This window comes from Magnolia sinica, chromosome 8, assembly GCF_029962835.1.
Source record: "Magnolia sinica isolate HGM2019 chromosome 8, MsV1, whole genome shotgun sequence".
Classification (NCBI taxonomy): Eukaryota; Viridiplantae; Streptophyta; class Magnoliopsida; order Magnoliales; family Magnoliaceae; genus Magnolia; species Magnolia sinica.
Window position 1 is genome coordinate 82,891,119 of NC_080580.1, and position 22,496 is coordinate 82,913,614.

Consider the following 22,496-nt stretch of genomic DNA (forward strand, 5'->3'; position numbering starts at 1 on the left):
AGCTCATTTTAGGGCATGGACCAAAAACTGAAGAAGATACAAATCTGAGGTGGACTACACAGGAAAATGTGGTCATTGAACGTCCACTCACCGTTAAAAGCTTTCTAGGGTCCACCGTAATGTTTATTTGCCATCCAACCCGTTGATAAGGTCACACAGACCTTTGTGAAGGGAAAACACAAATATCAACTTGATCCAACACTTTTGTGGCCCATTAAAAGTTTTTAATGGTCAATCAACACTGTTTCCTTTGGTGTGGTCCACTTGAGATTTGGATCTGCTCTATTTTTGGGCCTCTCTCTCTCAGAAATGATTCCAAAACATGGCATGTACAACTGCAGAAACAATCCAAAATCACGGAACCCTGCAAAACTGATTAGTTAGAGATGGAATTTCAAACAACATATATAGCTTCTATAGCAAAAAAGACTTGCAGAGAAATAGAAGACAGAAGACTAACATTCAACTAAAATCACCAAAAGGACCATAGCCTTCTGTACTCTGCGGTAGAATACAAAGAGAGAACCATCTCTCTCATGGCAAACTCAACGATGCTCCCATCTCCAGTCATCTTCATCGTCGCCATCAAGGATCTCTTCTTCATCTTCACATGCAGAGCCATCGTCCTCTGACTGGTCATACGAGCTTTTGCTCCCAACTTCTTCATCGTCGGATGATTCCTCATCAGGATAATCATTCAATGGATTGTCTTCAGCTGCAGTCCCAAAGATGATCAATATTAGACACAAAGCATTGTGAATTTGAAGATGATCCTAACCAGTCTGTCAAGGAGGGGCCATGGTTCACCAAAGATATTCCAGATTCGAAGATCTGACCCCCTTGATCAGTGGTCCACGAGTAGATGGTTAAGCAAAAAATGCAGCCACAGTCCAGGAAGAAAGCCAAATTATGACTGGATCCCCCTTCCACTGTGGTCCCATTGGAACAAAAGTCTGGATTTCTGAATCATAGGCCCCACCTTGAGTGGAATTGTCAGGAGAATTCCAATGATTCCTCCATGAATTTAACGGTAGATGAAGAGAAGAAGAAATGCATACCATTTGAGTCATCACTTTCAAACTCACACTGCAATGGGCCATCGTAGTAATCATCGTCGTTGTCCACTTGCACCCTAAGAAAGTTTGCATAGTAGTATTATCTTTCACTAGATATCCATTTCAAAGTCCGGTAGGAGCAAAAGAGAAAAAGGAAATTTTGTGCGCATAATCTGAAATTCTTACAGCGGATACATGGTACAATCATCTTCAACGGTCATACTCAAATCATTCCCAACAGTGTACAAGTCATACACATAGCCATCTGTCCCACGCTTGAAGAAAGCACAGTAAACACAATATGAGGAAAATAATAGAGAAATAATAGAATATCAATCTGGCATGCCAAGTGTATGGGAACCTTTCCACGGACATGGTTTCACCAGTGGCATCCACATCACCAATCCAAGACCATCCATTAGATCCAGTTCACTCTCGATAGGTTGCCTTGAACAATACATACTGGTAAGATGATCCAAACCGTCCCGTTAGTGGCAAACAAAATGGATGTCGAAGATTGCTCCTAGAAGATACACCCAGTTGCGGATGTTTACAACCATCTGATTGCTGTGATTTTAGCCCAGTAACAGAATAAGAGGGGATTGGACCTAATGGACGGTTCAGATAGGAGATGTGACTGCCGACAAGTCTAAATGAAACTATGTGCACAGGAAGGTTTCCATGCGCTTAGCCCACTTGGTCATCATCACCATCATCATCTAGAAGCCTTATCCCAATTACTAGGGGTTGGCTATATGAATCTTGTTCCGCGATGCTACTTAAGCTATTTTCATGAGCTACATAGTTTAAGGCTAAGCCAAGTTGCATAGTGCAAGCTACATGTTACATAGCAAAAGCTATTAAACATACTAGTTCACGCCCTCCCTCACCTTGTCAATCAAAATTATGTCATCTGCAACCAACATGCACCATAGGATCTCTTCCTGCATTGCCTCATTAACTCATTCAAAACCAATGCGAAAAGATATGGGCTCAATGCCGACTTTGGTGCAAGCCTACAATAATTGGGAACTCATTTGTCTCTCCACTACTGGTCCTCAAATTTGTCACTACTCCTTCACACCCACCCTTAATCATGTCAATATATCCTCTTGAAACTCCTCTCCCAACACCCACCAGATTAACTCTCTATGGACTCTATCGTACGCTTTCTTTAAGTCAATAAAGACCAAGAGGAGATCCTTCCTCCCCTCCCTATATTTCTCCATCAATTGTCTTAATAAGAAATTAGCTTCGGTGGTAGATCTTCCTAGCAAGAAACCAAACTAATTTTCAGATACATTCGTCTCATAGTCGAGTCTTTGCTCGATTACTCTCCCAAAGTTTTATAGAGCATGGCTCATAGGTTTAATCTCATGATAGTTAATGCAACTTTGCATCTCTCTTTTATTCTTATAAATAGGCACCATGGTACCTTTCCTTCATTTGTTTGGTATTTTCTTTGATGTGACAGTCTTCTTGAGTAACTTCAATCAAAATGACCTAGTACATACACTTCCAAACCTCTATTGGTATACGATCTAGTCCGAGGACCTTTCCTGTTTTCATCTTTCTCGAAGCTCCTTTCACTTCAAATATCCTAATCTGACGAATGTATCTATGGTCTCTAACATCAATTAAGTTTATGATTCCTTCTATCCCTATGCTCTCAAATTGGTTGTCATTTAACAAGTTCTGAAAATAGCTTCTTCACTTCTCATTGATTGCATGTCCTTTTACCAGTACCCTATGGTTATCACTCTTAATGCATCTAACATGATCTAGGTCCCCCACCCTTTTCTCATTTTTGGAAGTGTGAAGACGTCTTTCTCATGTTCTTTTGTCCCCAAACTATTGTGAAGACCTTCATAAGCCTTATGTTTACCCTCAGTTAGCCCACTAGATCATTACTCAAAATAATAAGCCATCTTAGAGATGGAAAGAGGAGAGAAGAAAAAAAATCTCTTTGATTATTTTCCCACGTCAGCAATCCTGAGCATTGGTTCCAAGTTTTTTTTTTTAAAAAAAAGGAAAAAATTTGTATGCGTCTGAATAATCGAAATTAAATTTGTTGATTGTGATTTTGTTGTCTAAAATGTATTAAGTGTATACATAAAAGTTCATTCAAGCTACACTAGAAAACAAAACAGATACTGCACACACAAACTGTGTTGTTCCCACAACAAGTGGATGATTTTGAAGACATGTTCTACTTGGCAAAAAAAAAATCATTGGAATAAGGAAAAGGTAAAAAGAAAAAGAAAAAGATATTTGGCTTCCATCGATTGAGGTGGAAATTGAACAGCTTAGCTGAAGTCCAACTGCCTTCTAAATGAGGTGAATTCAAACCTTCCCAAGACAGATTTTTCAGAAGGCCAAGTTGCCCGATGAAATTCGGCCTTGAGGTAGTTCGACCAATAGCAACACTTCAGAAAGAACAAGTCTGACCATAATGGTTTAATGTCATTTAGATGTGCCCAAGAGATGGGGTAGCCTGTCATCTCTTCATCTTTTTTTCCCCTCTTTTCATTCTCTGGTCTGTTTTGAGGCCAGAACAAGAGCAGTGGCACTTTCACAGTCCCACCAAACATCTCATCCTGCAATCCAACAACAGATGACAGGCAGAACAAGCCAATCCATATATTGGGGTTACATCCAAACAGGCCTTGTGGCAGTTCACCCATATTGCCCCTTTTGAAACCAAACAATGCTTGTCAAAGAAGTGTATAAGAAGTAAAAATATGGAAGGATAGATATAATCCACAAATCAAGCAAAATGATGGGTGAAGACCTTGTTCACATCTGTAAGAGGCCATGTCAGATTCAATCTCTGATGCAGCGGCTGGAAGGAACTCTCTTATTAAAGGCAGATAGTTGCATAAAATGGCATTGTCGTCCAAATGGGAAGTTCTGCATCACAATCAACAAGATTAAATCATTCACAAGAGAAGGGAAGGGTGCAACCAAGAAAATGACAATGATACTGTAAAGTAGCACATCATACTCTTGCACGTTGCTGGACCTTTCCTCCCCAACATCAACACGGACAACATCATAAAGATGACAAAATTCATGCAAGGAATCATCAGGAACTGCCCCCTTGTTTCCCTTTCGTCTCTTCCATATTTGTTCAAAGCGAGCACTTTTCACTAGGTCCTAACAAGAATAGAAAAATGGAACCATTAATGCTTCGCTGCAGGAAAGGTGATATATTTCGCAATTGTGCAAGCTATGACCACTAAATTAGAGTTTCATTACTGCCAGCAAAAAAGTACGTATGAATGTGGATATAGGCCACTGCAGGATTACCATATCAAAAAATGGAGAACAGCAAAGATACAAAAAACTTAAGAGCATAATAAAAAATGGAATATACCTCGTGCTTTTGCCTGGCTGTTGACCGAAGCTGATCATGTCTCTGTTGGAATCAAGGGTGGAAATTTCCAGGAGTATTAGTTTGGAATGCACAATGAACAATTTAACCATGAATGGAGAATGAAAACTTATTGTAGGTTGAGCAACAAAAGCAACAAATCTACACAGTTTAATTTCATGTCTTCAGTGCTAATAAATGTATGTTTTCATCATGTACTCTTACATTATCTTGCTTGAACCTGTGTCTCCGCTCCTCAAGCTTCATTCTGAATTCCTTCACATCGCCAGAATTTGGCTGCTTAAAAAAAGTCAGTCATTATAATACACACCACATTACAGTCAGATTTTCTGGATTTTGCTGAATAATAATAAGATTCTTTGGAAGATATTGAGAAGAGAGTCAAGAGCACAGAAAAAAAATAAAAATAATCATATAATATATGAGAATCGTCCCACGATCATATCTTTCAGTACTTTGGTTCCTCAATCATGGATATCAATAAAGGCAGTGAGAGAAAACTCATTAGAAATGGAAACTAAGAGAATAAAACAAATAGAACAGAAGAGATGGAAAGATTTCCAACTCATACAAATTTAAAGCATTGTCAAGAAGAACATCAGTGGTTGCTTGAAAATAGAGAAAGAGTGTGCACAATGCAACATGAGTACATGGCACATGATATGTACCATTAGATTATAATTCCAACTAAAAATTATAAAAACATATGCTCAGCCATGATTAAGGCACTAGAAAGAGACTGCATGATATGCTGATGAATCATGACTACGTAGGAAAAAATTTAACAATGGACATACGGAATAAAGGGCAAGCCAAGATGAACTATGGCCATATCATGGACAATGAAACAGAATCATGATTCCATACATAACATTGAAGTTGCTGATTATTATTATTATTATTTTTCTTTTAAGAGAACTGTTAGGAAAATCATTTGAACTTTCCGTACAAGGAGCATGGTTATGATCTGGGCCATAAATTAACGGCTGCTATGGCTTTTAATAAAAAGAAAAAGAAAAAAAAAAGACCTCTATCACCCTGTAATGCGTAATGGTTCCTACCATTATTGTTATGTAACGGCCGGAAAAACTGTTTTTTAATACCTTGACAATGAGTGTACGACTAGTATTCATTCCTTTCTATGGCTCCACACAAGGAAATTCTCACGTGATCTGATTCAATTTGACAATGCTAAAAACTTACAGGAGGAACAATTGGAATCAGAACTTTTTTGGCAGATCAACAAGAGAAGAAAGGAGATGGCGCACTGACCCTAACTGATTGCAGAATATCTTTTGTGGCCTCAGAGCTGCTTACTGTCTCCAAATGCTGCACTAAAAGCTTTTTGGTCTTCAACTCCTCTAAAACAACATCCACAGAATGCATATGTAAGACCAATTGAAAAATAAAAAATAAAAAAAAGTTCACATCCATATGTTATATTGAGGCAAAATTCTGTTATTGAAAAACAAAAAACAAAAACACACTTAAGAAAGGATAATAATAAAGAAGTTGCATGAAAACAAGGGATTTTATCAAATTGATGACAAGAAGAAGAACAATAAATCTATCACAATTCTAAACAATGGGAAAAGGAAAACAAAAAGTAAAAACCAGAAAGAAATTAATGGCAGTAAATGTTTTAATAAAATAAAATATATATAAATTTTGTTAAGTAAAATTGTACAAGCAGTAGATACAAAGAAGTCGTATACCCAAGTTGTTTTGGTATTCTTCTGATTATCCTTTGTGGTGTGGCTTAGGTGTTTTTTGGCATAAGTGGATGCAGGGTTGTCTTCCTACCGCTTCTTTTTCATTCCTATTAATGGTTAACCAACTAGCGTGCTCCCTGGTTGAAGAGTGATCTGTCAAGAACACGTCTTTGCCCTTTCATTTTCACATGCATAGCAGATTGATTGATCACAACTATTTGTTGTAGAGATTTTCTGTCCTCTTTCTAAGCTTTTTCAGGCGTGGACTTGTTTTTTTTTTTTTTTTCCCTCTTAGGTTGTTTTTTGAACGATCACACAACTTTATTGAAAAGACAGGAAAATTGCAAAGACGAGGGATCAATGCCCAAACTTACAAAACAGGAAGACCAAAAGGAATCAAAAGATATAGAAGAGCAATTTGCAAAAGGCTTAAGAATCAGAGTCCACACTTAACACCCAATATTGCCGTCCTAAACATCTCATCAGGGCTACGATGATGATTGCGAAAGCATCACTCATTGAGCTCGGCCCATATTGAACACAAACCCACAAGGAGAGAATCTCCACAAAGCTCTCCCTTTATGATCAACTCCCCCATGCTGTGCTAGGAAGTACCCGATCAAAGCCAGCATATTCCAGCTTCACTGGAAGGTGTTGAAAAATCGTTCCCACATTGCTTGAGCAAAGCTACAATGCAAAAACAAATGGTCCAATGACGTCGGATCATGAATAAGGGTAGCAGTGGGCTGGGTCGGGTCTGACTGAGCTTGGACCTATTAGCTTGGCCCATGGTTAAAACAAATGGTCCAACGACTCCAGATCATGAATAAAGGTGGCAATGGGCTGGGCGGGTCTGACTGAGTTTGGACCTATTAGCTTGACCCATGGTTTGAGCTTGGGCTTGGGCTAGGCATGCATGACCCAATCAATTTTCGAGCTGGGCTTAGGCTAAAATCATTTGTCTGGCCCAAGCTAACTCAATCATATGGACACGTCGTATATCCTACAAACATGTTATTCTAACTCTTGATTAGGCAACCTATGTATCTTGAATGTACATAGTTTATTTCATTCTTGTGGCTATGTCTTTGTGCATGAGTGGCCCACTTGATCAACGAATGGATTAGAAACATTCAAGCGGGAAATTGGGATTTTATCAATTTTAGGGCCAGGCCATGGTATGGTCAGGTTGGACCTGAGCCCAACCAAAAATTTCCAGGCTTGGGCTTGGGCCTGCTGTGCTAGGCCCATGATGGATTTGGGCTGGGCTCAGGCCTTGGACTTTAATTCTTGGGCCAGCCCATTGCCGCCCCTAATCATGAAGGGACATCATACACCTATTAGGAATGATAGTATCTTTTCCGCAAATTGTCCATAGTGAGCACCATACTCCTCCCAGGTTGCAACTTGGGCAGGTTGGATCGGGTTGAGGGTCAACCAAGAATTCCAACAGCTTGCTATTTCTTCAACCTTGGCCATACAAGTTGGGTTGGGTAGGGGATCACACAAGTCCAATAATCAACCAGGGTGGACCCTACCAAACTAACCATCTCACTCACTCGAGCATGGGCCCACAACACGTGCACTAACAGATGGATGGCCATAAAAACAAATGATGAATTGACGATTATATATATATATATATATATATATATAAAAGATGGTCTTAAAAAATAGAAGATGAACTGATGTTTTTTTTTTTTTTTTAAAGGACTTGGAGAAATTTTGTCTCCTCTCATCCTCACTCATCTTCTCCTCCACCTCCTTTTTGTGTATATAACTTGAGAGAGATCATGAGAGAGAGAGAGAGAGAGAGAGAGAGAGAGAGAGAGATGGCAGGGAACCAATCGCGTATGATGCTTAATACACAGGTACACAGAAATACTGCACGTGACATACATTAAGTTAAACAGATTAAAATGTAGAATTCAATGTTGCTAATTCACAGTTCCAAAATCAGATTAGTTGAAAATTGCAAATGCCTGATTCGTGGACACTTGTTTGTTGAAATAGTACCATATGATATTTTACACTTTAACTGTCCAATAAACGTCCACTGATCCAATACTCAGATAATCAAAAGAGTAAAATCTTTGATTCACAACATGTATAAACTGTGAACCACAATTTGAATGGTTTATTTTGAATATATTCTATTTAACTAGTGCAATTTTTAAGTAATTTCTAAGTGCCTGTGTATCATCCATCACACTCTACCAGAGTATCAAAGCATCCCTCCCTCTCTCTCTTGAAAGAAAAGTATCAAAGCATTTCTCATTGCCATATGCGGGTAATGCGTATTCATTGTAAACTTGAAAATGGGTTTTGGTAGGATGTGTTGTGACAAATGGGTTTTGATAGGATATGGTGTACCTAACACTGTACCATGCGGGGTGAGTTGTCACCCTAAATTGCATCTTAGAGGACGAACCGTTCATCTTCTCTTTATGGCCATATAGAAGCTATGACCTTACAATCATGCTTCACTGATTTTCTTACCTTTGACTCTTGGATTTGAAAATGAGCCATTAAAATTTTATTTTTCAACATTCTAAATTCATGTTCATACACAATCTTCCATTCAACAAATGTTTATTAGTAAGGCCCTTGTAGCATAGAATCCAGAATACAAACAGTTCACATCATCATCTAAGATACAAACATGGGTGAATTAGAGAATTGCATAATGACATAAATTGTGCTGGAAGTTATTGCATAGATTGCGTAATGGCCCATTCGAAAATTGAGTAACTTGCGGAAATTATGTTGGGAGCTATTTGATATGCCACCTTTATAAGATGTTTGGTACGCAAACACTTAGAAATTGTATATGAGGCATAGATTAGCTAACGCATCACTGATTAAGTAGTGTAACTCACTGTTGCTAAGCCACAGTCCCAGAAACAGATTGTTTGAACAACCCTAACCTCTGATTAGTGGACACTTGTTTGCTGAATAAGGACCATTTGATATTTTCATATTTAACTATAATGTAATGCCCATGTATCTAAATACAGGGTATTTCCAAAAAAAAAAACATGTAAATAAGGTCGGGTTTGGGTTGGGTTGTCTGAATCCTCGACCCAAAGCCAGGTTACAGATTTTCAGACCGAACCCTACCTAACCCGGCCTAGATTCTGGGTTGGGCCAGTCCGGTTCAGGTTGAGCCCAACCCAAGTTGCAACCCTACTCCTTCCTACCAACCAAGCAAATGTTATAATTCTAGCAGGAACTTTGTATGACCAAACGAACTCTGTCACTCCTTCGACTCCCTCAGGATTGTGACGTAAACGTAACAAATCAAAAAACTTCCAAACCTTTCTAATCTCCAAAACCACGTGGCCCAATCAAGTGACGAGGGAATCTGGCTCTACCTCCACCATGGGAATCTTATTGTGCTCCTCCAAAGCTGACGCTGATCTCACAGACCTACTTTGTTGTCTCTTCCACCATGTTCTATCCCCTCCATCTTCACGCATGCTCATGGAGATAATTAAACAGCGGAAATAAAAGGAATAAATGATCTAAAATTCTAACAATAATCATCATAATTGAGAAAATCATAAAGGAAACATGCAATGGAGCGGGCCATTACTACAACCATGGAGTATGGAATTCAATTACTACTTAGGTTGGATCCGGCGAGGGATGAGACCTCCCGATCTTGCATGGTCACACCCAATCGATCAATGAAGATCACTAGTCCGAAGAACCAAGAAGTTTCTCGGATTAGGGATTTGAGAATTTGGGGATTTAGGGTTTAGATCGGTTCTCAAGATTTTGATCGAAGAGGAATTAGCCAAAACAAAAAAATAGAAGAAAGAAAGTTATTACCTTGAGGAAGTTGGAGAGGCACAAGAAGAAATTAGAAGAAGAAGATCAAGGGGAGAGAAGAAGCACCATTAGAGAGAAGAGAGGAAGGAGGCAACCAAAGGGTTTGCTTTTCATTCATCAATAGTTGAAATTCGTGTTTAGGGCTTTACCCCACTTAAATAAGCACATAAAGACATAAAATTACTAAAATACCCCTAGGATAAGCAAATAAAGATATAAGATTATTAAAAGACCGCTAACTAAGTCAAAAAACGTGCAAATAACATAAGTATGGGAAAGTTTGGGCGCTCGGTCCTCTTTCTCCAATCTTCCTTCACATGTGTCTTCCCTAAGTGGGGTCTTCTATATGTCCAATCACATGTGAAAGGTCTTCAGCTCCTCAATATTCGCCTATCCACAAGGACGGCACTTGTGGTTGGCGCTTTCTTCGTTGGTACACCTTGAATGCACCCGTGTCCGCATCAATTCCCCTCGGGTGAGAAAAACTCGACCCCGACGAGTTGAAACTTTTGTAACGCTCAAGTAGATCTGGATCAATACCCTGCAATGCGTCGCCCGACAGCCACGTAGATTCAGACGATGGTTTGTTCTTCCACTTGACAAGATACCTTTGGAAACCCCCATCTCTCGTGGATACTATCTCGTCATCCAAGATTTCCTCAATTGCTTCTTTATGGGTATTGGGTGGTGGTGGGGGTGGATGGGGTTGGGTAGCAAACTCAGAAAAAGGCCATGAAAGGGATGATGTATCAACAATGGGAGTATGGGCACGGACTAGATCTTCCACATTAAAAGTTGGATTAATGCTCATTTCAGATGGAAGGTCAACCCGATACGCGTTGGACCCAACCTTTTGTAATATCTTGAATGGTCCAGCACTACGCGCTTGTAATTTCTTTGCAGATCCTTGAGAGAATCGCTCTGGCCTTATTCGCACCATTACATAGTCTCCTTCTTGAAATTCTTGCACTCTACGATGAGAATCAGCTAAAACTTTATAATCATCATTGCTCTTATTTAACCGCTGTCTAATATGTGTATGCAAATCATGAATATGGCGTGCGAATGCATCGGCTGACTCAGAAGACCTTTGGGTAACAGACATAGGTAAGAGATCTATGGGCATTCTAGGTTTATAACCACTTACAATTTCAAAAGGACTCAACCCTGTAGATCTATTAACTGACCCATTATAAGCAAGTTCAGCAGTTGGTAAAATTAGGTCCCAAGTCTTAACATGTTCACCCACTAGACAACGTAGAAGATTTCCAAGGCTACGGTTTACCACTTCAGTTTGACCATCTGTTTGTGGGTGGTAAGCAGTAGAAAATTGCAAATGAGTTCCCATAATGTGCCACAGTGTCTTCCAAAAATAGCTAGTAAATCGAACATCACGATCAGACACTATGGTTTTAGGTAACTCATGGAGACGCACCACACCATCAAAAAAAGACGAGCAACATGAGACGCATCTGACGTCTTCGAACATGGGAGGAAATGCGCCATTTTAGAAAAACGGTCCACAACGACAAAAACGGAATCGTGCTTTTTTATAGTCTTGGGAAGCCCGAGCACGAAGTCCATACTAATGTCCTGCCACGGAGCATGTGGCACTGGCAATGGCGTGTACAACCCAGTATTTTGCTTTCTTTGCTTTGCCAGCTGACATGTTCGACACTGCCCTAAAACTTTGGCTACGTCTCGCTTGAGGCTTGGCCAATAGAAACGATCTTCCACGAGGGCAATGGTCTTATCACGACCAAAATGGCCAGCTATCCCTCCTGAATGAAGCTCCCAGATGAGGAATTCACGAAGGGACATACGGGGAATACAAAGTCTGTCTCCCTTGAAAAGAAAGCCATCTTTAAGAACATATCCACCCATAATATGCTGGTCACTAGAGAGCGACGTGTAAGTACCCCCAAAATCAGGACATATGGGGTATTCATCTTTCAGTTGCTCAAATCCGACTACCTCTACACTCAAAGAGTTGAGCAACGCCACTCTCCTACTAAGGGCATCCGCTGGTTTGTTTTCAACCCCGGCCTTGTGTTTCAAAACAAACGAATATTCCTGAAGAAACGCTACCCACTTGGCATGCCTTGGGTTGAGTTTCTTCTGAGAATGCAAATATCTCAAAGCCTCATGGTCAGAAAACAAAACGAATTCTTGCGGTAGGAGGTAGTGTCGCCAATGTCTCAGGGATTGCACTACCGCATAAAATTCTTTGTCGTAAGTGGAGTATTTTTGTTTTGCCTCATTCAGTTTCTCACTGAAATAGGCCACTGGGTGTCCTTCTTGACTCAACACTCCACCTATACCGACACCAGACGCATCGCACGCTACTACAAAGACTGTAGAAAAGTCAGGTAGACGCATGACAGGAGCTTCCACCATCTTGCCCTTAATTTCTTTAAAAGCCTTGACGGCGGCTTTAGACCACACGAACTCTCCCTTTTTCATGCACTCGATAATGGGAGCCATGATCGTGCTAAAACCCCTAATGAACCGACGATAAAAAGTTGCTAGGCCGTGAAAACTTCGCACCTCATGAATGTTCCTTGGTTCTGGCCACTCAACTATGGCCCTGACTTTTTCAGGGTCTGCCCGCATCCCTTCAGATGACACTATAAATCCTAAGAACACAACTTGGTTAGACATGAATGCACATTTCTTAAGATTAGCGTACAACTTTTCCTTCCTAAGGACACTACAGACCTTCTTTAAATGTTCAAGGTGTGATTCCTTAGTGGTACTATAAATAAGAATATCGTCAAAGTACACCACTAGGAATTTTTCCATGAACGGCCTCAAAGCTTGGGTCATCACCCGCATGAAAGTACTGGGTGCGTTAGTCAAGCCGAAGGGCATGACCAACCACTCATACAACCCATCTTTCGTCTTAAACGCCGTCTTCCACTCATCTCCTGGGCGTATACGAATTTGGTGATATCCACTCTTGAGGTCTATCTTAGAGAATATAGTGGACCTGGCCATCATGTCAAGCATATCATCAAGTCTAGGTATAGGAAACCTATACTTGACAGTAATTTTGTTTATGGCACGGCTATCCACACACATGCGCCACGTGCCGTCTTTCTTTGGCGTCAACAATGCAGGCACGGCACACGGGCTCATACTCTCTTGGATGAAACCCTTTTGCAGAAGCTCATCAACTTGCTTCTTCAACTCTGCATGCGCTGCAGGGTTCATCCTGTGGTGAGGAAGGTTCGGTAGAGTAGACCCTGGGACAAGATCAATGGCATGCTGTATGTCCCTCATAGGTGGCAACTCATTCGGTAAGTCTTCAGGAAATACATCACTGTATTCCTTCAGGACCGAGGTCACCTCACAAGGCAACTCTGATGGAACCTCAGGTGTAATTTCTCTAGCCACAAGGGCATACACCATAGAATCCTCCTTAGCCTCTTTTTCAAACTCTCTTGCGCTGATTATATGTAAAGACTTAGGTTTGGATTTCCCCATTTCTCTAGGCTCACTTGCCTTCTCATACTTCTTCTTTCCTAGTGTATTCTCAGGTGGCATGGGATTAAGTTTGATCTTTTTACCATTATACATAAAAGTACACGCATTCGAACGGCCAAAGATCGTGACATCATTATCGAATAGCCACGGTCTACCTAGGATAACATGCCCCACATCCATAGGTAAAACATCACACCATAGGGACTCTTTGTATGACCCAAACTCGATGGGGACTAGACATTACTGGGTGACAAGTAGGGATGTCTTGTCAACCCAAGAAACTTTATACGGGTCTGGATGAGGTGTGGATTTCAGTTTTAAGCGATCTAAGGTGCTAGTGGAAATCACATTCTGACAACTTCCACTGTCCACTATCACCTTACAATTCTTTTCACCACACTTGGCAATAGTGTAGAAGATAGTGCTTCGACGCCAGTCAGCACTACTTCTAGACTGAGCTAACACACGCCTGACTACTGCAAGCGTTGCTTCTCCATCCACTTCTTCATCAGTAAGTCCTCCTTCAGGGTGATACTCTTCAACTTCATAATCACCCTGGTCATCTCCACCCTCGTGGGATTCGCCTATAACTAAGGCTCTCCCACGGCTCTTCGTAGGACACTGATTAGACATGTGGCCAAGGTTGCCACACTCATAGCACCTCACTTGGCTCATGTTACTAGGACCGGCACCAAGAACCCCTTTGCCCTTGTCCTCCCTAGGCCTAGGCGGAATGGTCGCCTGTGCCCTAGGTTGATTACCAATATTAGGTCTAGTTCCTTGGGAACTAGATCTAGTATTGGAGTCTCGGGACTCAAAACGACGAACGACAGGAGCCTTGATATTGCTCTAACTCCTGCACGACTTGATATGCTTCATCTAAGTCCGTTAAGGGCCGAGTGATAAGCTCGCGCCTGAAGATCCGCACAAAGGCCCGTCTTAAAACGCGAGAGCGTTACTAGAGGGTCTTCTCGGATATCACATCGCATCACATACTCTTCAAATTTAGCGATGTAGTCAGCGGCAGACATTGACCCTTGGCGTAAGGATTGCCATTGGTCAAGGAGCTTCTGACGGTATGAGAGAGGAAGGTACTTCTCCTTCAACTTCTCTTTCATCTCATACCAATGTGTGATAGGGGCTCTACCACCTCTCTCTACCCTACGCTCGGTGTTGGTCCAGAAGAGCTTGGCTTGACCCACAAGCTTCATCTTAGCAAACCGCATTTGACGGTTTTCTGACATGCCATACCACTCAAAGTAGTGGTCCATGTCAGCAACCCAGTCAAGGAATGCCTTGGGATCCAAGCGTCCATCAAAACTCGGGCCTCAACTCTCACACTCTTCATCGCACGCTCATCTGGATCATAACGGTCTTGATGACCACATGTGGCTCGTGCCTCTCGCACCACACCACGACGTTACCACGATCTCTATCCTCACTACCACCACGTGTGGCAGCACGTTCTTCAATGATTCCTTCCACTTGGGAGTGCGCATCTTCCCCTACAGCGGGGTTTTCCTTTTGGGACGCCTCTAGTTGCTCCACCTTAGTCATGGTGGTGGTAATTTGGTTCTCAAGGCGGGCAAACTCACGCCTTTGACTCGCTTCTAGGGCGGTTATCTTTTGTATCAATTGAGCAAGTTGCTCAGATAACTGCTCGTTATTCATGGTAGGTTGAAGTCCGAAACCTCTACCTCTTCTCGTGGGCATACAATGAAGACTTGAACCAAACTCTACCTAACTAGACTACTAGGTGTTATGACTTTCAAGATGAATGCGATGAATGCAAAACTACTATGAACTGACACAATTAAGTTGAAACAGGAAACAACTCAAATCTGAAAATTTTCCAGATTAGAAACTTTCTAAAATTGGAAAGTTTCGAAAATTGAAAACTTTCTAAACTTGAAACTTTCCCAAGTTAAACCTAAAAATCAAAACCCTAATTTGATAACTCGATCTAGACAAAAACCATGCAAGCCTAGGCTTTGATACCAAATTTGACGCATGACAGCACTAATTATGATGCATGCTCATGGAGATAATTAAACAGCGGAAATAAAAGGAATAAATGATCTAAAATTCTAACAATAATCATCATAAATGAGAAAATCATAAAGGAAACATGCAATGGAGCGGGCCATCACTACAACCATGGAGTATGGAATTCAATTACTACTTAGGTTGGATCCGGCGAGGGATGAGACCTTCCGATCTTGCATGGTCACACCCAATCGATCAATGAAGATCACTAGTCCGAAGAACCAAGAAGTTTCTCGGATTAGGGATTTGAGAATTTGGGGATTTAGGGTTTAGATCGGTTCTCAAGATTTTGATCGAAGAGGAATTAGCCAAAACAAAATACTAGAAGAAAGAAAGTTATTACCTTGAGGAAGTTGGAGAGGCACAAGAAGAAATTAGAAGAAGAAGATCAAGGGGAGAGAAGAAGCACCATTAGAGAGAAGAGAGGAAGGAGGCAACCAAAGGGTTTGCTTTTCATTCATCAATAGTTGAAATTCGTGTTTAGGGTTTTACCCCACTTAAATAAGCACATAAAGACATAAAATTACTAAAATACCCCTAGGATAAGCAAATAAAGATATAAGATTATTAAAAGACCGCTAACTAAGTCAAAAACGTGCAAATAACATAAGTATGGGAAAGTTTGGGCGCTCGGTCCTCTTTCTCCAATCTTCCTTCACATGTGTCTTCCCTAAGTGGGGTCTTCTATATGTCCAATCACATGTGAAAGGTCTTCAACTCCTCAATATTCGCCTATCCACAAGGACAGCACTTGTGGTTGGCGCTTTCTTCGTTGGTACACCTTGAATGCACCCGTGTCCGCATCACTCTTCCACCATGTTCTATCCCCTCCATCTTCACGGCAAATTGTCACACGAATTGAAACCTTCCCCTATGCATGCTTCCACTCTCGTTGACAATGGCATCATCTTCTTCTTCCTTGTCTTCGGCTGGAGTAACCTCACATCTTCACCTCTCCAACTTTGGGTCAATCGCTATAACCATGGTGTGCCTTAGCAGCTGTTTCGAGGCTATAAAGGTCGTTACGTAAAGGTAACGGTGGAAACCATTACATGTTATGGAGCTATAACGGTCGTTACGGAAAAAATGACTTGTAACGGCTGTTACAACCCCTATAATGGCCCATTAGGCCCCCCACAAAGGCCGTAACAGCCCCATAACGATCCATTATGGTACAAATACAGGTTTTTATGGGTTTTTTTTCCAATTAAAAGAAAAAAGAGACCGTTACATCCCATATCGTAAAGGTAACAGTGGTAGCCATTACAACCATCGTTACTATTATGGAATACAGTACCTTGGCTACAACTTTGCCAGCGCATGAACTAACTTCCCTTAACACCTCCAAAACCCAAACCTCCAAGGGAAGCCCTTGCATCGGAAGTAGGCTTCCCCCATCCCTAACAGACCATTTTGACCATCTACATAGTGATCTAATTGGTCCTTCAACAAAAGAACCTACCAGCATAGACCAAACTATCAATATCAAAGCTAAATTGTAATGATACTAACATCTCTGGGTAACTTTTTTTTTAGGATCTCAAAGTTATTGATTTCCTTGATATCACAATCGTTTGTCAACAAATTGCACCTGATTGAAAGCCACTCCATTACCTCCTTAATAGACAATCCTTCCCTCACTGTAGCCAGCACAATCCATTCCAAGGCCTTCCAAGAGTTTTGCACCACTTCTAGAAGAACCCACCTCTTGTCCCTGTGTGTTTCTTCAATCCATATGTACCTCCCTTCCCTCAAGGTGGCATCTTTCTGCAAGCCTTCTTCACCTTTTTCTATTATTGGATCCTCCTCTCTCAACTATATCAAGACTTCACAGTAAGACTTCCTTCCCTATCGCTTCTACCCTACAAAGACATGTTCATGACCTAAGCATCCAATGCCTCCAACGCTCCTCTTCAGTTAACCCTTGGCATTGATTCAAGAGGCCCTTTCTTGTTGCGCCAAAGGACCTCTAGATGGTATTTTGCTTTGTGGACAATGATTCTAGTACCTACAAACTATGCATGCCAAGTCTTTCTAACCCTTAATATAATACCCCCAGGCCCTCATTCGGTCAAAGGGATTTTGAAATGAAAGCGAAAGAGGAAGTTGAAAAGTGGTTGGAGGCATTAATAAAAGTAGTTGATTATTCGGATTGGTTCTTGCGTTCCTATTCCGGAAAAGGATGGGCAAGTTCGGTTCGAGTCTTCATTGATCAGGTGGCTCTTGGTTTCAAAGGAATAGCCAAGCTAAAAAACTATTGCATGCGCATTGTTCATGTGAGCAAATGTGTCCTCAACCTCTTCAGTCATGACAATCCTCACAAAAGCAAAGTCCCGGATGATTGTTGAATTACGCATCCAAGGGATGATGGCTTCCATCACCCTCCCAACCATGGTATTCAAAAACAGTTACGTAACAACTGTAACAATAACAATACATCCAGTTACATGATACGGGGCTATAATGATCGTTCTAAAAATATATTGCCCGTAACAGGCATGTTTTATAGTGAGTGCACGGGCAAGAACAAACCACATTAGCAATATCTTAGTGGATGGCCATAGTTTGGAAGACAAAGAAGTGTGTCACAAGTGAAGGTTGGAGGAGACCCATGTTGGACAATTTACCCTTTCAACATATTTCAGTAGTGGAGAAGGAATCGCTTGAAAAGCCAATTTTGGAAGAAGAGATTAAGTGCACTATTGATACTCTAGGTAATGAGAAGGCATCAGGCCCGGACGACTTTCATATAGCCTTCTTTCAAATCTTTTTGGATGTCCTAAAAAAGGATGTCATGGATTTTGTCAAAGAGTTTAGTACGAGGGGAAAACTTGCGAAAGGGTTGGGGGCCACCTTCGAAACGTTGATCCCTAAGAAAGATGATGCAGAGGCATTGTCAGACTTTAAGCCCATTAGCCTTCATCGGAAGCCCCGACAAAATATTGGCAAAGGCACTGGCTAACAGATTCAGATTGGTCCTCTCTTCAGTCGTAGCAGAAAATCAAGAGTGTTTGTAACAAATCAAAAAATCCTGGATAGCGCATTGCTTGCTCACTAGTGCATTGATTCTAAACATAAGAGGGCTCTAAAGGAGTGGTATGCAAGCTAGACTTAGAAAAGGCATATGATCACGTGGAATGGAAGTTCTCAGAATATAAGTTGAGCAAGATTGGGTGTGGAAGCAAATGGATCAAGTGGATGCAAGAACGTGTATCGTCGGCATCTTTCTCCATGTTAGTTAACGACTTTGCTAAAGGATTTTTTAAAAGTTTGAGGGGTCTAAGGCAAGGGGACCCACTTTCCCCATTTCTATTCATAGCGGTCGCCGAAGCCTTGAGTGGTATGATCGTCAAAGGTCAAGAAGTGGGCCTCACCTCAAATTTTTCTGGGTTAAGGAATGGGGCCAGAATTACCCACCTTCAATTTGCAGATGACACATTATTGTTCTCAAATGCGGATGAAGCCATGGTAAATAACTTAATGAAGATTTTCAGTTGTTTCAAAGAAATCTTTGGGCTGAAGATTAATATAAAAGTGAAATTTTGGGCATTGGCCTTTCTAAGGAAGAAGTATCTCGTTTCGCAAAAAAATTTTAGTGTGGTGTTAGCATCTCTCCGACCACCTATCTAGGCCCTCCTCCATGCATGGGCACTCCCCTAAGCATTTTTGGAATAGGGTGATAGAAAAATTTGAAGGGAGACTATGGTGGGACATATCCTTCTCATCAAAGCAACCCTATCCAATCTCCCTATATACTTTATGTGATTATATAAATGTCTAAAATCTGTGTTGGATAAATTGAATAAATTGCGGAGGGACTTTCTGTGGCAAGGAGCCTAAGAAAAGCACAAATTCCATCTTCTCAAGTGGGAGGAAGTCTGTAAGCCGCTATCGGAGGGAGGTGTGGATATTAGAGATTGGATTACATGAACAAGGCATTGCTTGGCAAATGCAATTGGAGGCAAGTAATCGCATCCCGGTACGGATTGGAAGAGAGAAGCTGGTAAACTAGAAGATCTTCGTTGTATCGAGCATTCGGAATTTGGAAGTTGCTACATCAGTGGTCCCATTGGTTAAATCTAGTTTGTATTTTGCCCTTGGAAGCAGAAGCCGAATTCAGTTTTGAGTCGATCACTAGTGCGGCAATGGTCCCTTAGGGCTAGACTTTCTGTCTTTAGCAAGCCTACCTCACTCGAGAGACATATCAATAGCCAGTTGAGTCTTTGCCTCAGAGGGAGGCAAGTATGGTGTCCTCAGTGTCGTAGATTCATATATGATGAAGAGGTGGAGTTCACAAGGTTAAAGGAGCGTGTTCATAACTTATCCCCTTCTTCGAGCTTCCTGAACTGATTATTTTGGAGCGTTTCCCCCCTCGGGTTTGTTATCCGTCAAGTCCCTCTATCATAAGATTTGAACTCCAATGAATTTGATAGGGATGAGCACTTCCATGCTTTTTGGTTTTAAGGGGTTCCCCCAAAGGTTGCTTCTTTTGCGTGGTTAGTGGGCCAGAAGCATATCCTCACGATTGACAACCTTCAGAAGAGGGCTATGATTCTAACGAACATTTGCCTTATGTGCATGATAGATGTTGAGTCAGTCAATCATTTATTCATTCATTGCAATCATGCTTGTCATGTATGGTCTCAGTTGCTCAAGTCTTTCAGCTTAGATTGGGTGATGCCCTTCTCAGTGGATTTGTTGTTCAAGATGTGGCATAACATTTAGCTTCCTAAGATTAATCGGATACTTTGGCGTCTATACTTGCTACGTTTCTTTGGAACGTTTGGGGGGGGGGGGGGGAGGGGGGGATTGCAATTAGTCTATTCTTGTTTTTTTGCGTGGCTTGTATTCCTTCGACTTGCATTGAATAAAATTTATGCATTATCCTTAAGGGGGGGCTTGTTTTATACAATTTCTTCCTTTCACTTTTTTCTTTTCACTGTTGCAAGGCCCTAACCGTTGTTACGGCCCGTAAATGGTCATAAGGCTGGCCGTTACGGTCACTGTTACCATTATGAATACCTTGCTCCCAATCCTTCATAAAACCCTATAAAAGTTCACGTCGAACCACTCATCTAGAAGTTCTAAACAAAAAGAACTAGGAACCCCCAAAGCTATTAGAGCTGAGAAATCCACCCCGTCCATTAATTTCTCCATCTCTTGTTAGCATATGATCCCAAAAATGAGCCAAATCCAAAACTTAAGCGGACAACACTACAGGAAATAGTGAGGATGGATATGCCCACCACTGAAACCGTCCCAGGTCCACCATGATGTTTATATGCCATCCAAACCCCATCATAAGGTCATTCTAACTGGGACGAACTCAAAACACAAATATCATTAGCCTGATCCAAAAATTCGGTGTCCCTATAAGGGTTTTGACGGTGGGTGTTTCATCCTCGCTATTTCCTGCAGTGTGATCCACTTGAGTTTTGGACCTGGCTCATTTTTGGGATCATGTCCTAACATGAGCTGGAGAAACTGACGGACAGGGGTGCATTTCTCACAAACATCTCAGTGGACCCCACGTAACTTCCAACGGTAGGAACTTCCTGTGTAGGGGGGCACAGGCAACTCATGTCCCCTAACTATCTACTTGTCGGGCCACCCAATGAATGGTTAGCAGTTTCCCGTCTGGGACATTTTGGTGCAGGGCCCATCCATAGTGAGGCCCATCATATCAATGGTTCAGATCATAAACCATGGCACTCACTAGCACAATCTGAAAACTCAAACAGTACTGAAGGAACCTCCGCATGATAATTGGTCAATGCCTCTTCATATATCCAAAAGGAAAAAAGCTCCTTTTTTTCTCTTAGGGCGTTGCTACTTGCATGCATGTTAGTTTTTCGACTTCTTAGGTGTATAGACAGAGGATAGTATTGAGATTTTTACATCTCTTTTCTGTAAAAAGAAATGCAATTTGTAGAAAATCTCTTATCCTTTCTTCCATGTGAGAATGCTGTTTTCGCATTTCCACTCTGTATGAAGTTCAACCAAATTCACTTCACCAAAAATTCAAAATTTACCTTTAATGGCGGAAGAATCGGAGATTGAAAGATTCTGGAAATCCAAGAACGGGCGTTTGAGTGGTCTTTCGCTGATCTCCAACCCTGTATATGAGAAAAATCGGATTAACAAAAAAATTGATATGGAAAAATAGATGAATAGAGAGAGAGAGAGAGAGTTTACGAGTGGAACTCACAGAAAGCATCGAGGGGTTCTTGAGAGGATTTCCTTTTAACCCTAACAACGACTGGCTTTTCGTCCTTAGAATCTGAAGAAGAAGAAGCCATGGCGATTTGAAATCAGAAGACTGCGCGAGAGAGGGTGATGAAGAAGACGAGGGTTGGGGACGCAAGTTGCGTGAGAACCATCAAAGACCGTGGCGGGGTAAACCGGACGCGGATTAGCTACTGACAGGTTGAGTAGGGAGGCTAGCTACTGAAGTGACGTCACCAAGTTCCGTGGGCCACACCATGATGTATGCTTTGTATCAACTTCGCCCATCCATTTGGAGAGATCAGGTTAGGGTATGATCCAAAGAAGGAATCAGATCCAAAGCTCGAGAGGACCCCACCTCTATGGGCCACAAAAGTTTTCGATCAAGCTAATGTTTGTGTTTTCGGTTCTTTCCCGTCTGCTTTAACACATGAAACGGTTGTTTTTTATTATTATTATTATTATTATTATTCACACGCGCACACACCCCGCACGCTCACATTAGCGGAATTTCACCACCTATGAATTCTCAAACCTATTCATACCCTTGACCTGGGGTTAAACTCTCGGGAGCCTACCACCCAGGCAAGGGTAAAGATCCCACACCTATATCCATAGCTCAACCGATATACCAAGTGGAGATATCTCGTTTCAACACTTGAAGTCTTGGTATCGATCCCTGCTGGGTGGCTAAGTTGGAGTGTGTGTACTGACATGTGTGTACTAACAAACTAACTTAAATAT

The 22,496-nt window shown here is 41.4% G+C and overlaps 1 protein-coding gene across 1 annotated transcript; it reads right to left on the bottom strand.

Moving 5' to 3' along the window:
* Positions 1–354: 354 nt before the first annotated feature.
* LOC131253535 (RNA-directed DNA methylation 4) lies at positions 355–21,948 on the bottom strand. Its single transcript, XM_058254567.1, has 10 exons — positions 21,736–21,948; positions 21,560–21,643; positions 5,722–5,810; positions 4,654–4,725; positions 4,432–4,473; positions 4,060–4,211; positions 3,847–3,965; positions 1,242–1,320; positions 1,059–1,132; positions 355–715 (listed from the first exon to the last, which is right to left on the bottom strand). The coding sequence occupies exons 1-10, from the start codon at positions 21,824–21,826 to the stop codon at positions 546–548; spliced, it is 972 nt and encodes a 323-aa protein (XP_058110550.1). The 5' UTR covers positions 21,827–21,948; the 3' UTR covers positions 355–545.
* Between the last annotated feature and the right edge of the window lie 548 nt (positions 21,949–22,496).